Source organism: Marmota monax, unplaced genomic scaffold (genome assembly GCF_021218885.2).
Source record: "Marmota monax isolate L192 unplaced genomic scaffold, Marmota_monax_Labrador192_F-V1.1 WCK01_AAM20220418_F8-fsc00020, whole genome shotgun sequence".
NCBI lineage: Eukaryota > Metazoa > Chordata > Mammalia > Rodentia > Sciuridae > Marmota > Marmota monax.
This window is the reverse complement of record NW_026692912.1, coordinates 21,466,335-21,481,667: the sequence shown is the minus strand read 5'-3', so window position 1 is coordinate 21,481,667 and position 15,333 is coordinate 21,466,335. Positions and strand designations below refer to the sequence as shown.

Below are 15,333 nucleotides of genomic sequence, written 5' to 3'. Positions count from 1 at the left end.
CGCCACGGAGCATGCGCGCCAACGGCCGCCAACGGCCAACCGCCGCGGCGAGCGCGGCCGGCAGCCATGTCTCTGAGGGGCGGCGGGCGGCAGCCATGTCTCTGCGGGGCGAGCCCGCCGGCCATCTTGGTGCGTGAGGCCGCGCCGAGCCCGAATACCCCGGAGGACAGGACTCCGTCGACATGGCTGCGCCTCCCTGCCACGCGCGAGCGGCTCCTCGGGACGCCAGGCGGTCGTGGGGAAGCGCACCGCCGACCCCGCCCGTCCGCCCCGCGCTCGGAGTGCCGCCGGCCGCCCGCCCGCCCGCGTCTGGGCCCGACCGCTAGCTGCGCCCGCCCCGCCCCGCCGCTCGCGGCCGGCCAGCCCGGGGCCGCGGCCGCCCGAGGCCCCGCCCGAGAGCCCTCCTCCCGGGCCGCCAGCCCGCCGCGGGCCCGGTGGGTGGGCGCGGGGCCGCCTTCACCGCGGGCGGCGGCTACGCGGCGACCTTGGCCCCGGAGCCCTAGCGGGGACCCACACTGCCCGCTGCGGAGCGGACTTTGCCTAGCGCTGGGGGCGGAGCGCACCGAGTGTCGGTGCCCGCACCGCAGAGATGTTAGCCTTCGCCGCCAGGACCGTGGTGAGTGCGGCCGCGCCCGGCCCGTAGGGCCCGGCACCGGGCGGGAGGCCGGGCGGTGTCGGCTGGGCCGAGGAGGAAGCGGAGGGGCAAGGGCAGAGGCGGGAGCGAACCCGCGTCCCGGGCGCGCAGTGACAGCCACCTGCAAAAGTCGGCGGAGACCTTGGCTTCAGGCAGCACCCTGAGACCTGGAGCCAAGCTGGGAGGGACCGGGAACGTGCAGCCCCGCATTCGCTCCCCCGTTTACGGTGACTGGCACCTGTCGCAGGAGCTCAGACTGAGCCGCCCTTGCGCAGGCCTGAGTCACTTCTCCAGTTCTACAGTTGTCTCCTTGTGTGTATCACATGCCCCCTCCCTCGGGATTTGTGTGTAGCTAGACAAACTCGTTGGAGGAATGAAGCTGAGCTGCACACGAAGTCCTTGGAACTGGTAGGGGACAGCAAGTGGCAGTCCAATGCCCTTTCTCCCCACCAGCCCACTTCCCCAATCTGTCCACAGCCACCCTATTCTCCCCGGAAGGCAGCCCAGATATTGCTATCCTGATATGGATTCCTTCCCTTTTTGGGGGTGCCAGGGTGGTGGTGGGTACTGGGGATTGAACTCAGGGGCACTCGACCACTGAGCCACATCCTCAGCCCTATTTTGTGTTTTATTTAGAGAGAGGGTCTCACCCAGTTGCTTAGAGCTGCCCTTTGCTGAGGCTGGCTTTGAACTCCCGGTTCCTCCTGTCTCAGCCTCCCCAGCTGCTGGGCTTATAGGCATGTGCTGGCTGGGTTCCTTTCCTTTTTGATCCAAGCATTTCTCTGCTTGGTTCTTTCCCAGACAGACACTCCAGGCCAGTGGCTGAAGATACACATTGGAACTCAGACTTAAAGAGACTCTTCAAGGTGTTCCAGCACCTGAGTCTCCACCTCACCATTTCCATTGCAAGAAATCTGTGCTTTGTCCCACACAGGGCCTCTAGGTCATCCTCCATACTGACCTGATCACTCTACTGCTGGGGAAACTGAGGCAAGGGGGGACTTGGCCAGTCCCCCTGGATCTGTTGATTCAAATTTGCCCTAATTCCAAAGCCAGTGTCATTTTGTTTATTTTTTAATATATTTTTTAGTTGTGGTTGGACACAATATCTTTACTTCATTTATTCATTTTTATGTGGTGCTGATGATCGAACCCAGCGCCTCCCAAGTGCTAGGCAAGTGCTTTACCGTTGAGCCACATCCCCAGCCCATTTTGTTTATTTTAAATAACAAAAGCTCTCTACTTTCCACCCCCAGCAGAACCAGCCACAGTGAGGAAGAAACACCAGACATTGGTAGAGGGGTGGTGCAGAAGGGTCTCATTAGTCCAGGAGAGAAATGGGATGGATGGGGCTCTTGGCAGCCACTACTCACTGGTGACTGGTGTCTCTCACTTGCATCAACCCCAATTTCACTACTGATTTCAGAGCTACTGTGACTCAGTAGCCCGGCAGTTTCTGCCCTCCAGCCAAGTTTTCCCCCATCAAAAAGATCTACATAGATTTTGACAGGTGGATTTTTAAATACCTCTTGGCCTGCCTCCCTGGCACTGGGCCCATCCTAAGAAGAAAGGAAAAATACTTGAATATTTACTGCTACTCCATTGCCCACCACCGGCAGCCCATTCACCTGCTCCCCATTCCTCCACTTGAGGAAGCTGGGGAGGGTGGAGCAGCTGCTTCAGTCTGGCAGCTTTACCCGTCAGTGTCTCAATCCCAGATGCCACCATAGCCATCACCATTACCATCTTGCGTCTCCCCTGAATCTTGGCTCTTGTCTTTTTTTCCAGCCCGGGCAGGTGGCTGCCTCTTGGTAGGTTCTGCTCACCCACTTGGTAGCACAGTTAGGCTTAGAGATCCAGCCAAGGCAGACAGACAGGGCTCAGAACCTCAGTCTTGCCATGGAAGACGGGCAGCAGAGAGAAAAGGTATGGAATGGAGCTTCTGCCGCTTGCCTGCCACCAGCCAGCAGCCTGGGACCCTCCTGTCTCTCTTTCTGCCACCTGCAGAGTCTCCTGGATTCCTCTGTGTATCTTTCTCACATTTTTTTTTACCACCTCTCACCTTCCACGCCAGGCCACTCAGCTCTCGCCACTGCACTGCCCTTATATCCCCTACTCCCACCCCACAGGCAGGAGAAATCCTGAGGCCAAGGCCTCACCCAGGGGTGCTCTCAATGTCTGGCTCTCTAATTTTCTTCTCCCTTCTATTTCTCAACCTGGAAAGGGTGGGAAAAAGGAAGATGGGAACCACAGAGAGGGGGCTGTCAGCTCTCTGCTACTGATTCATCTTCACAGAGCAAGAAGGCAGGGCCTGTGCATCCAGACAGCAGGGAGGCCCTTCACCTCTACCATTCCAACAGCACCTTTCATCCTGACTGGGGTCCCTGGAGCCTTGCCAGGATCAATGGCCACACCCACCCTCCTCCATCCCTGCGTGTAGCTGCAGGCCCCTGGGAGGTGGGGACACCTGTAGCTCAAGGGTTGGGAGACCAGGGCAGGCACCACCCATGAGGCCATCTCTGCCTTCAGGGGTGGTCACATAAGCACCTACCTAGGACTGCAACTTTGGGAGATTCAGGTGCTTAGAGCCTGCAAGAGAATAAGCAGGTCTTCTGCTGCCCACAGGTGAAGCCCCTGGGCCTCCTCAGGCCCTCGTCCCTGACGAAGGTTTCCAGCCGCTTCAAGACACACCAAGATGCACTGCCGAGGCTGCCTGTGCCCCCACTTCAGCAGTCCCTGGACCATTACCTCAAGGCACTGCAGCCCATTGTGAGTGAGGAGGAGTGGGCCCAAACCAAGCAGCTGGTGGATGAGTTTCAGACCTCCGGGGGTGTAGGGGAACGCCTTCAGAAGGGACTGGAACGCAGGGCCAAGAAAACCGAGAACTGGGTAAGTGCGATGGTAGGCTGCACTGGTCCCCAGCTCCTAGAGCTCTGGGTCCTCCTGAGCACCCCTCACTGTGGCCTCTTGCCAGCAACACACCCAGAGTCTTCACTTATTTGCAATGTAGAGTTTGCTGAGCCCTTACCTGGGCCTGACACTAGCAGGTGCTGAGTGGGCAAGAAAGACCTGGTAACCAGCCTCTAAGATCTGATACTGACAAAGTACAGAGAGGAGGGAAAGGTGGTAAACAGGTTGCAGGTCAGTGGGTGAGGTCATTTCAGGCAGGGAAATTCCATGGAAATAAAAGAAGGTGGTGAGGGCTGGCATATGGCTCAGTGGGAGAGCCCTTGCCTGGCATGCCTGAGGCCCTGGGTTCCAAAAGCACTACAAAAGAAAGATGATGATGCAAGTGTGGCCTGATGAATGGCAGCATCTTCATATTGGGTGAGCAGGGAGAGCCATAGGAAGAGGAACTGCTCTAAGACTAGGGCAGAGGTGACAACAGCCTGGGACAGAGCCTGGAGTGGAGTGAAGAGCAGGGCAAGTCAAGTAGAAGGAACATGGACTTGAGCTCAGTGGGATAGTCTTGGACAGGAAATGTGCCTGCCAGGGGTCAGTTGTCCTGTTCTGCAGCTGCACTGTCATGTGTGTTGATGAGGCACATGTCTGTACTGGTGCCTGTGCCTTCCTCTTTATTATTCTTTTTTTTTTAATTTTATTTACATTTTAGTTTTCGGCAGACACAACATCTTTGTTTGTCTGTGGTGCTGAGGATCGAACCCAGGCCGCACCCATGCCAGGGGAGCGCGCTACCGCTTGAGCCACATCCCCAGCCCCTATATTGTTCTTATACTTCAACATAAAGATAGAGAAGGTGATCCCAGCTGCTGGGAGGGAGGCAAGCTTGAGAGCAGAGGCAGTGGGAGGCTGGCACTTGCCCCCAGGGAGATGCTGGTGGCCTCAGCCTGGCATTGCAGGGAGAAGGGGGAGTCATGAGGCCCAGGATGGTTTGGATGGCAGTATCCCTGGCACTTAACTGATGGGTGGGGGTGCAGTCCCAATCCTGAGCAGCTAGGGGCAGGAATGGATACGACCAAGGGAGAAGCTGATTGGGACAGAACCAGTGCTGGATTCTGTTCCTGTGAAGTACAGCTGTCCTTCAGTATCCATAGGGGATCCACTCCAGGACCCTGTGCATACCAAAATCTGAGGATACTCAAGTCCTTTATAGGAAAGGGCATAGTATTTGCATAGGACCAGTGAAGGTTCTCCTGGGTATTATACGTCACCTCTAGATAACTTACAACACCAAATACAATGTAAATGTTATGTAAACGTTGTTACACTGTGTAGCTTAGGGAATAAAGGCAAGAAAACAAGTCTGTACTTGTTCAGTACAAACATAGGTTTTTCTTCAAATATTCTCCATACTGAGGTGTTGGATCTGTGAACATAACCAGCAGATTCAGAGGGCCAACTGCACTGTGAGGTGGGAGGTATAGAAACTGGCCCAGGGATCATCAGAGGTGAGAGGCAGGTGGGAGTTGGTTCGGGGCAGCATTTACTGAGGCTTGGCAGGTCAAGGCCTTGGATTCTAGAGTCAGGGTTTGGCCCTGGTAGGACCTTGGAGGGTCTGGAGTCCACTGGTTCTCCAGTTGTGTTAGCCAGGGACTCCTTCAACCCAAAGCTTCTGGCTCAAGGAATAGGGCCTGTACACTCAGAGCTCCTGAAGCAGTTTTGATGCCACCTAACAGGATCTCACAGGGCCATACCAGTAGGTTTTCCTGTCTCCCAAGGTGCAGCCCAAGGCTCTGAGATCCCTGGGAGAGTGCAGACCCCTGACTGTGAGGGAGCTTCTATCTGTCCCTCCCTGTACATAAAGCACACCAAGGCCCAGAGAGGTAGACCAAAGCCCAGAGCCTCACAGCAGCTCTCAGGAGGCACTGTGCTACACAGGAAGACCTGCGTGACTCAGGAGTCCAGTCCTTAGGCTGTGAGTCAGCGACAGCAGTCACCCAGTATTCATCCTAAGGCAAGTCACCTCCCCTTTCCCTCTTGCCAAGGATCCAAGGCAAGTGGCCTGGTGCCATAGGCCATCAGTTCCTCAAGGGGAGTAAGTGTTGAGGAAGTACCTCCTGATGCTGCTTGGAATGGGACAAGGGTGCACAGGGAGTGGCCTGGGTCTCCAGGGTCTGAGGGATCTGCAGAGAGGTGCACAGTGGTGGGGGCAGTGTGTGCTGGAGAGGGGTTGTAATCAGCACAGAATTCTCAGGGACACCTTGGACAGTCACCTAGGAGTGTCCACATCATCAAGATAGCCTTTAATATCATGCCCATGGCCAGTCCCCAGAGAGACCCCCGACACCCCCAGGGCAGAGGATAGATCTTAAGGACGTGTCATCCATATCTTGTCACTAGCACAGTAATTACCCTTCCTCTCTGGTCAAGGTTGCTCTGACCTTGAGATCAAAGTTTATTTTCTGGTCTGACACCAAGAAAACTGAGGCTACTGAGGAGGACAGGACCTGTGAGCTGTCCTGACACCAAATCCCTGTCTCCTTAGGAAACCTCTCAGCTGGGGATGGTCAAACACTCATTCACTGAGCCAGGTGTGATGGGACACACCTAAAATCCCAGCTACTTAGGAAGCTGAGTCAGGAGGATCACAATTTTGAGACCAGCCTTGGCAACTCAGTGAGAACCTGTCTCAGAATAAAATTTTAATAAAGGGCTGGGGATGCAGCTCAGTGGGAGAGTGCTCGCACAGTATGTCAGAGGCCCTGGGTTCAATCTCAGCTCCACACACACACCAAAAAAAAATCATTTACCTTCCTGCCACCCTACCACCCCAGGTTTCCTTCCTGGCAGTGCTAATTGCCCAGGCTAAGGGGAAGATGGTAGGTTTAAGGAGGTGTGGAGGGTTTCTGAACCTCAGCATTCACTTGGAAAATCTGGGCTGCAGATATGGGGCAGAGGGCATGGGGCCAGCCAGGTCCCTGGCCCTGGGGAGAAAGGGTATCAGGTGCCCATGCCCCTCTCCTAACCAGACTCTGGTCCTCGTCCAGCTGTCTGAGTGGTGGCTCAAAACAGCCTATCTCCAGTTCCGCCAGCCTGTGGTCATCTACTCCAGCCCTGGAGTTGTGCTGCCCAAGCAGGACTTTGTGGATCTGCAGGGTCAGCTCCGGTGAGTGGCAGGGGCTGGGGTGGGGCAAGGACGTAGCAGCAGGGCTGTGCAGTTTTTAGCACCAAGTCTAAGCCCCAGGAGATTGGAAGGACCCAACCCTGATCTTGTATCCCTACAAACAGACTTGTGAAGTGGGGAGCATCCTCCCTATTCTACAGATAGGGAAACTGAGGCTCAGAGCAGTAAAGGGACTTGCCCAAGACCACTAATCAGGATAGGAGGCAGGGCCTCCAGGGTCAGAGATTCAAACCTGGGACTGAGTCCACTCCTTCCCAATCTCCTGAGCTGGCCACAGGGGTGACCTTTGTACACAGTCCCCTTTTCCACGTTCCAGTCCTTACCAGAGATAAAAATACCAGCAATAGGGATCTCCTGCTCAAGAGCCAGCCACTCGATGCTGCCACCTGCTTCTTTTAAAGGGCCAGGGTGAGACAGGAGGGTGTGGCCCTGTGCAGAGCACTTGCCTCACATACTCAGGGCTCTGGGTTTCAATCTCCACATCACAATGGACCAAAGCACTTGGGGAAGGGCTGGAACTCAGGCCCAGGAACCCTAGCCAGTGGTGCGCATGTTGAGGCCACCGCAGGCCCCAGGTATAGGGACTGGTTGGTGTGGGCTAGGAAACCCCTCTTCATAAGCCCAGATGACCCAGGGAGGAAGGCCAAGTTGAGACCAGTGGCCCAGGGAGGACACAGAGTCTCAGAGAGGGGAAGGGACCTAGCAGAGGGGACACTATGAGCCGCTGCCCTTTCCTCCACACACACATCCTCAGGTCCCTCCATGCCTGATACTTCACAGCATATGTCCTCTCCTGGCCCCAGCCTGTGGTTCAGGACCTCAGACCCTTGGTGGGTGGACCTGATGCCACTAACCATTAATGTGCTGCCATTGATTAGCACCTAAGTCCTGTCAGACCGTAGGCCACCAACCTTCCCTGAGCCCTGCTGGTGGCCCTCCTCTAGAGAGTGAGGAAGAAAGCTCTCAGAAGAGCCTCTCGTGGAGGGGCTCAGAGATCCCTGCCTGAGCCCCCAGTTTTCTGTAAGCAGTGGGGGAGGTGGGGAGAGGGAATCGGTAGGTTACCTTGGCTAGGCCTCCCCCTCCCCCACCAGGTGATCTTGCCCCAATCCGACGTGTCCTGGGCCTCCCTCAGTGTCCACACAGTTTCACATCTCTAACCAATCCCTCCAGGTTCGCTGCCAAACTAATCGAGGGTGTGTTGGACTTCAAGGCCATGATTGACAAGTGAGCAGCTCTACCCCGACCCTGTCCCACTCCTGCTCAGGCCTGCCTGAGCCTGTGGCACCCCTCACCCAATGTGTCAGCTTGGGTGCTAGGCAGGCCCAGAGGCCAGTCATTTTCACTTCCTGTTGACCCAGCCTCGGTGGGGGCTAGAGACTGCACATTCTGGGGATTAGAATGTTTAGGTCCTCCTCACTCCAGCCACTGGGACCACCGGGTAACCTTGCCCCATCCCAGAAAGAGGACCCCAGAGATTGACTTGCTGCCTCATATCTCCTGTGGCAAACCAAAGCCCAGAAAGCGGGAGGGAGGGAATTTCCAGATGACTCATAAATGGGACCCTTGGGCAGGAGTAATACAGACCTCCTGACCCCTGCCCAGCTCTGATGGCCCCTGTTCATGCTGAGGGTGAGTAGGGATGCAGGGGTTCCTGGCCCTGTGTAAGCTCCCACTTGGCTGGCCCAGCCCCTAGCAGATTCCTGTCCACCTTGGCCGCCTCCCTGTTTACTTGCCCAGTGACCCCTCAATGTTCCCCTTCCCCCACAGTGAGACCCTGCCTGTGGAGTATCTGGGGGGAAAGCCACTGTGCATGAACCAGTACTATCAGATCCTGTCCTCCTGCCGAGTGCCGGGCCCCAAGCAGGACTCAGTTGTCAACTTCTTAAAGACCAAGAAGCCACCCATGCACATCACTGTGGTGCACAACTACCAGGTGGGTGTCCCTGCCACAGCCCTGCCCTGCAGCAGGAGGCAGCTTCCCAACACAGATGCTCACCAGCCCCGGAACTCCATGCCCTGGCCAGGAGGGACTGTGGGCCTGCCCAGCCTGGGGAGAGCAATCTGAGGATCTCCTTCCTTTCTTCCCCTGAGCCTGACTCCATCCTCTCAGCTGGGCCCTGGGACAGCACTGACTGTGACCTCCAAGCTGCCAAAAGGAGGCTGGGGGGTGGGTCAGGACGGTTCTTGCTCGAAATCCCCCAGCCCCTGCCTCTGCCTGCACAGTTCTTTGAGTTGGACGTGTACCACAGCGACGGAACACCCCTCACCTCGGATCAGATCTTTGTGCAGCTGGAGAAGATCTGGAACTCATCTCTGCAAGCCAATAAGGAGCCCGTGGGCATCCTCACATCCAACCATCGCAACACATGGGCCAAAGCCTACAATACCCTCATCAAAGGTGCCTCCAGGGTGGGGCCCACACTGAGGCCATACTTCAGGGCCTCTTTGCACAGTGAGCAGGGCCAGCACCAGGCTGGGGCAGCCACATGTCTCACTGGATCCTCTCAAATCAGAGTGTCGTTGGTCACTTTTATAGATGAGGAAACTGAGGCTTGGTTTGGTTAGGCTGGTTTCTCTCTGTTAAGTAACGGGTTGGGATCAGAGTCCAAGTCTTCTGCTGCAGAGCCTGCCTCTATCCCCGTAGGTCCCCCTAAGGCTCCAAATCCATATTGGTCAAGGCATCATCATAGAGCCAGACCACCCACTCTGGATCCTTGATGCAACATTAGTCCCCTGGTGTGACCCTGGGCTTCCACTTCCAGTGTCCACAGTGGTCAGGTGTTTGGCCCTGCCCTCCAGGGAGGGTACAGGGGAAGACTGAAGTGCCTTGTTGGGGGTGAAGTTCCAAATATGCACCCAGCACTCAGTGAATGTCCTGGAATCCCCCAATGCAGGGAGCTGCCCACCCCCAAAGGGGTGCAAACAGGCCAGAAGATCTCCAGGCAGGAAACCATAGGTCATGGGACTCAGCCCTGTCTCCCCACCCCCACTTCCCCCTTCCACTACCCACAGACAAGGTGAACCGGGAGTCCGTGCGCTCCATCCAGAGGAGCATCTTCACCGTGTGCCTGGACAGGCCTGTGCCCAGGGTCTCAGAAGATGTCTACCGCAACCATGTGGCTGGCCAAATGCTGCACGGAGGCGGCAGCAAGCTCAACAGTGGCAACCGCTGGTTTGACAAGACACTGCAGGTGAGGACTTGGCAGGGCCATGATCCCCAGACACCTACCCAAAGCTGGTCCACTGTGGCCTAGGGACTTCCTGCCCCTCTGGACCTGGCGTCCCTAGCCTCCCACTTATAAAGCAGAGAGGAAGCCAGCAGGCTGGATGCCATGCCACCATAATTACCAGGCAGCCAACCTGTCATTATTAGACCTGCACACCACTGTCAGCCCCAGAACAGTGGTTGGGCTCATCAGAGATCCTGGAATCTGGGGGGTCAGGCAGGCAGGCGGTACAGGCTTGGGCACAACTTTTCCTCCCTGTGCCTTTAACATGGTGGGGGCAGAATTCTCCGGGGCGGGGGGGGCTTTCTAGGCTTGGCTGAGCTGTGCTGAGCATGAGATGGGCTTCGGACAGCCTGGGCTGGCAGAGCCAGGGTACCCTACGAGTGTTAGTTGTCATTAATAACAGAAACAGCACAACCCCTTGAGATGACTTCAGAGAGGCCCTTCCCATGAGACCTACCTGGAGTGACTGGGTCAGGAACCACCCTCCTGACCTGGGCCTGACAGAGTCCCTTCTCCCCCCACAGTTCATTGTGGCAGAAGATGGCTCCTGTGGCCTGGTTTATGAGCATGCAGCAGCGGAGGGACCACCCATTGTTGCCCTTCTGGACCATGTTATCGAGTACACGTGAGTAAGGTCACACTCTGGTTTCCCAGTTCCTGGTGTAGGAACTTTGAGGATTGTTACTCTCCTTTTCACCTGGGAATCTACTTCAAAGGGAGCAGGCAGAGGACATGGTTCTTAGAGCCAGTTGGAACTCTGGCTCCCGACTTCCTGCTGTGTGGCCTTGGACAAGTCCCTTGCGTCCCTACATTTAGCAGCGTGGAAGCTGGTGCAAAGGCAGTTTTCTGAAGAGCAAATTTGAGTGTCCCTGAACTCGTCCCCCATCTTCAGGGACCCAACCGCTCTACCCCAGTCCCAGGGACACACTCAGGCTCTGGGGCACCAGCATGAGCCTGAGCCCCCAATGTCCCATGCAGGAAGAAGCCAGAGCTCGTGCGGTCCCCCATGGTACCTCTGCCCATGCCCAGGAAGTTGCGGTTCAATATCACCCCTGAGATCAAGAACGACATTGAGAAGGCCAAGCAGAACCTTGGCATGTAGGTCTTGCAGGGGCAAGGCCAACAAGCCTTCAAGCCCAAGGCTCCATGCAGGCCTGTCCCGGCACCTGTCCCTGTGCTCTGGGTCCCTCCCTGGGGTTGGCAGGGGCTACTGGGTACCTGCTTCTCACCTGTTCCTCCTGTGTCCCCCTTCCAAGAATGATCCAGGACCTGGACATCACAGTGATGGTGTTCCACCACTTTGGAAAGGACTTCCCCAAGTCAGAGAAGCTGAGCCCTGATGCCTTCATCCAGATGGCCCTACAGCTGGCCTACTACAGGTGTGCTACCTCCTATTTGCGAAGAAAGGAGAGATCTGGGAACGGGGTGCAACCTTTCAGGGTGGGCTTAGCAATGTCTCGCACCCAGGATCTACGGGCAGGCGTGTGCCACATATGAAAGTGCCTCCCTGCGCATGTTTCACCTGGGACGCACTGACACCATCCGCTCAGCCTCTATGGACTCACTGGCCTTCGTCAAGGCTATTGATGACTCCAGTGTGACGGTGAGAGATCTAGCAAGGGCCGGTGAGCTGGACTCGAGCCATCTCCTTTCCTGTTCATTCTGCCATCACACATGGATTGCGCATGTGTGTTCTTCCAGCCCTATGGTGGGCAATGGGAATCCAACAGAAGATGAAGCATCGATTTAGTTCTGAGCTTTCTGATAGTCAGAGGGAAAAGGGAGCCATCCCTATGTTGGGGCCTTGGGGGCTGGGGACTGAAGAGATAGCAGTACTCGGCTCTGAAGGAGCTGGGAACGTAGTGCTGGGTAGAGAGTGGGCTACGAAGTAGAGGAGAAAGAGGAAAGGGACAGTGCTTCAGCTCTCCCTGACCTTCACACCCACCAGGAATATCAGAAGGTGGAGCTACTGCGGAAGGCTGTGCAAGCCCACCGAGCCTACACTGACAGGGTGAGTGAGCCCAGTGTATCACCGCTTATTGTCCCTTAACATCCCCCACCTGTCTGTCCATCTTTCTTCTCATCCCTGCATTACATGGCTGCTAACCTTTCACTAGAAGCACTCGTTCCCTGAGCTCTGGAACACCCAGAGCAATAGCCCCATTTTGAAGCTGGGGAATCTAAGGGGGACCTGGTAACTGCCCTCATCCCAGTTCCAGAGTTAGCTCGGGCCCCTGGGTATTGTGGGATGCTGAGGGTGTCCGTGGTTCAGCAACGATGCGTTTCCTGCTTTCCAGTAGCTTGGGCTACAGCCAGGGAGCTAATGGTCTAGGTGCCCATCCTAGCTGTGGCACCTGTTTGTGCCATACACTGCTCACATCACATGCAGCTGTCATCTAGATCTTACTGCTTTCTGCCACAGATGGAAGACACTGAGGCTCCAGAACCTAAGGGTTTGTCAAGGTCCCACAGCCTGGACGGGGCTGAGCTGCCCACTTCCAGGGCTCATGCTTTTAAATCCCACATTGTCCTGCCTCCTGGCCAGATCTCTGTCCCTCCCTGGGACTTAATTTCCTCATCTGGAAATTTCCTCTCCTGCCTTGATCCTTGATACTTTGATGTCTTGGTTCCCAAGGACTAGTGGCTGGAAGGGGCAGTGCTACCGTAGCCCTCTCCTGCTCCTGGCCCTCACCTGCTCCTGACAGCTCCTTCCCCACAGGCCATCCGTGGAGAAGCCTTTGACCGGCACCTGCTGGGCCTGAAGCTGCAGGCCATTGAGGACCTAGTGAGCATGCCTGACATCTTCATGGACACCTCCTATGCCATCGCCATGCACTTCAACCTCTCCACCAGCCAGGTGGGCCACTGCCAAAGCCTCGAGTCCCCAAGGAGGTGGGGACAGGGGCAACACTGCAGCCTAGGCAGGCTGAGGTAGTGTCAGAGCTCCTTAAGAAAACTGGCTTCCTTCACTCACTGGTCAGATAGAAATACCTGATCTGGGTCAATCTGTGCTAGATGCTGGACTAGCAGGGGACAGACCACCATGCCTGCTCCCCTCTATGGGAAGTGCTGGGGGTCGGGAGGGCAAAGGAGGGAGCAGCTACAATCCCCCACACCCCAGGAAATGCCTAGGAAGGCTCCCTAGAGGAGATGACTGCACCCTGGAGGACGAGAGGGAGTCCCCCTCTGCTGGAGATAAGGAGAGGGTGTCTGCAGCAGAGCAGGGTGGGAGCAGACAGAAGAGAAGACAGGCTAGTGCCTCCTCACGATTGGAGGCAAACCATGGACCAGGGATGAGAGCTTTGATCCACTGTCCCCAGGTCCCTGCCAAGACAGACTGCGTCATGTTCTTTGGGCCTGTGGTCCCCGATGGCTACGGCATCTGCTATAACCCCATGGAGGCCCATATCAACTTCTCTGTGTCTGCCTACAACAGCTGTGCTGAGACCAACGCTGCCCGCATGGCACACTACCTGGAGAGGGCACTCCTGGACATGCGTACCCTACTTCAGAACCACCCCCGGGCCAAACTCTGAGCCTTGTGCTCAGGCCTGCTAGTGCCATAGCCAATCCCATCTGGGGATAGCCACCCTCCAGGGCTCAATTCCTTTGCTTCCTCTGCCCTTGGCCCCAGGCTCTGAACACATCTTCTTGGGGGTCCTACAGGCTCAAGCAAGTACCTTCTCTGAGCTGGGGCTCAGTTCAGAACTGAGCAGGACCTAAGGCCCAGGCCTCCAGCGAATCATCCCCTGGAGAAGGGACCCAGTCTAGCCCAGCACTTACCATACTAGGAGACTAGAAAGAGCTCCGTTTCTTTCCTAGCTCAGCTCTGGCTAGTCCTTGCCATCTCCATAGCCAGGTCAGGGTCTGTACTCTGAACTCCAAGCTCTCAAGGACCTGAAGACAAAGGATGATCTGGAGCTGAGGAGCCAGGGAGCAAGATTTCCGGGTCAAGGGGACCCCCTGAGGTACCATCAACAACACGGTTGCTATGGTCTTTTTGGATAAGGTGACTCATGAGCCCTGGCCCTCTTGCTTCCATGCAGCATGGTCCCTGAACCACTTCACAGTTGTAAAACACGAGCACACCAGGTAATTAATTAATAAAGGGAAAATGTGCTGGCAAAGAGGTCTTTCAGCTGAGGGGAAAGGAGGGGGACAGGTGCCTTCTTCCACCTGTCCTTGTCTGGAAAATGGTGTCCCAAAAGGGTCCCCAGAGGAGTCCTTGGGTTCAGGGAGCTAAGGGCCAGCTGGGACCTTAGGTGCTGAGCCAAGAATGGTGCCACACCCAGGGCCATATTCTTCATCAACTCTCCACCCACTTGTCCTGGCTTGGGCCTTCCCAAGTCCCATGAGCTGAGTGGCACCATGAGGCCCTGGTCTGATGGGCGGGGTGGGGTGGCCAACACCCAGGGTCCATAGGCTGGTCCAGCTGCCCTCCATGGAGCCCAGCAGGACTGGTAGCAGATCAGGCATGCTCGCCCCAGCCCTCACTGCTGCCAGGGCAAACACCTGCTGGGGGTACACCGCGGAAGCAGCCACCTGCCAGCACCATGTACTTGCCCTCAACCCCGTACACCTAGTAGAAGTGGAGCATCTTGTCAGGGTCAAGTGGGCACATATGGAATGCCAGGAGCAGGTGCACTGGGGCTAGGAGGGCAGCAACATGTGAGGCACTTCATGGCCCAACCAACCTGCGACCATCACTGAGGGTGTGGCCCATGGTTTTCCATTTTTCAGATGAGGAAACAAGCTCAGAGTTAAGGTTACCAGGACACTAAGTAGCAGAACAGAAATTCCAAGAGAGCACACTCATTTCCTTCAGGTCAGAGCCTGAGGAACAGGTGTGGCTAAGCCCCCAGCCCCGCAGCATATCCACCCAGGGCAGGGGATGGAGATGAAGGTGGCTATTGGTGGAAACTGGATTTCAAGCAGGAGAGGGCAGTACAGGAAGGAACTGGTACACCAGGCACTGATCCAGCCTTGAGGCCCTTAAGGTCTGACCAAATCTTTCCTTCACCTGTGAAGATGGACACTCATTGTGGCCTTCTTTTCTCCTTTCCTGATAAGGCTAGATAGATGCCACTTGCCCAAAGCCCCACGGAACAAGAGATGGACCCCAGACCATAGGCTCCATGGTGATTTAAAGCAGTATTTAATAATTAGCTGGGGCACAGTGGCACGTGCCTGTAATCCCACTGGCTAGGAAGGCTGAGACAGGGAGGATCACAAGTTTGGGGCAAGCCTCAGCAACTTAGCAAGGTCATAAGCAACTTAGAAAACCTGTCTCAAAAAACAAAAAGGGCTGTGGAAGTAGCTTAGTGGTAAAGCACCCCTGGGTTAAATGCCCGATACCAAAAAAAAAAAGTAAGTTGATAACTAAT

The 15,333-nt window shown here is 56.0% G+C and overlaps 1 protein-coding gene across 4 annotated transcripts; it reads left to right on the top strand.

The window, feature by feature from the left end:
* The first annotated feature begins 411 nt into the window (after positions 1 to 411).
* Positions 412 to 14,076, top strand: Crat (carnitine O-acetyltransferase). 4 transcript variants are annotated; one of them, XM_046451585.2, is made up of 16 exons: positions 414 to 616; positions 2,423 to 2,560; positions 2,930 to 3,091; positions 3,260 to 3,523; positions 6,583 to 6,701; positions 7,890 to 7,943; positions 8,487 to 8,652; positions 8,943 to 9,117; positions 9,732 to 9,910; positions 10,474 to 10,574; positions 10,928 to 11,047; positions 11,206 to 11,328; positions 11,417 to 11,552; positions 11,898 to 11,960; positions 12,669 to 12,806; positions 13,270 to 14,076. In XM_046451585.2, exons 2-16 carry the CDS (start codon positions 2,534 to 2,536, stop codon positions 13,483 to 13,485), a joined length of 2,043 nt encoding a protein of 680 aa, XP_046307541.1. In that variant the 5' UTR covers positions 414 to 616; positions 2,423 to 2,533; the 3' UTR covers positions 13,486 to 14,076. The 4 variants fall into 4 exon arrangements, with proteins under 4 accessions (XP_058437814.1, XP_046307541.1, XP_046307544.1 ...); XM_058581831.1 differs by lacking the exon at positions 10,928 to 11,047 and having other exon boundaries at positions 412 to 616; XM_046451588.2 differs by lacking the exon at positions 2,930 to 3,091 and having other exon boundaries at positions 416 to 616.
* Positions 14,077 to 15,333: the final 1,257 nt, after the last annotated feature.

What these genes read in the sequence shown, in the direction of transcription:
- Crat (XM_046451585.2), top strand. Translation starts at nt 2,534, where the DNA reads ATGGAAGACGGGCAGCAGAGAGAAAAG. An exon ending in ACGGGCAGCAGAGAGAAAAG is followed by an intron (nt 2,561 to 2,929) that starts GTATGGAATGGA and finishes TCATCTTCACAG; the next exon opens with AGCAAGAAGGCAGGGCCTGT. An exon ending in GCCAAGCAGAACCTTGGCAT is followed by an intron (nt 11,048 to 11,205) that starts GTAGGTCTTGCA and finishes CCCCCTTCCAAG; the next exon opens with AATGATCCAGGACCTGGACA.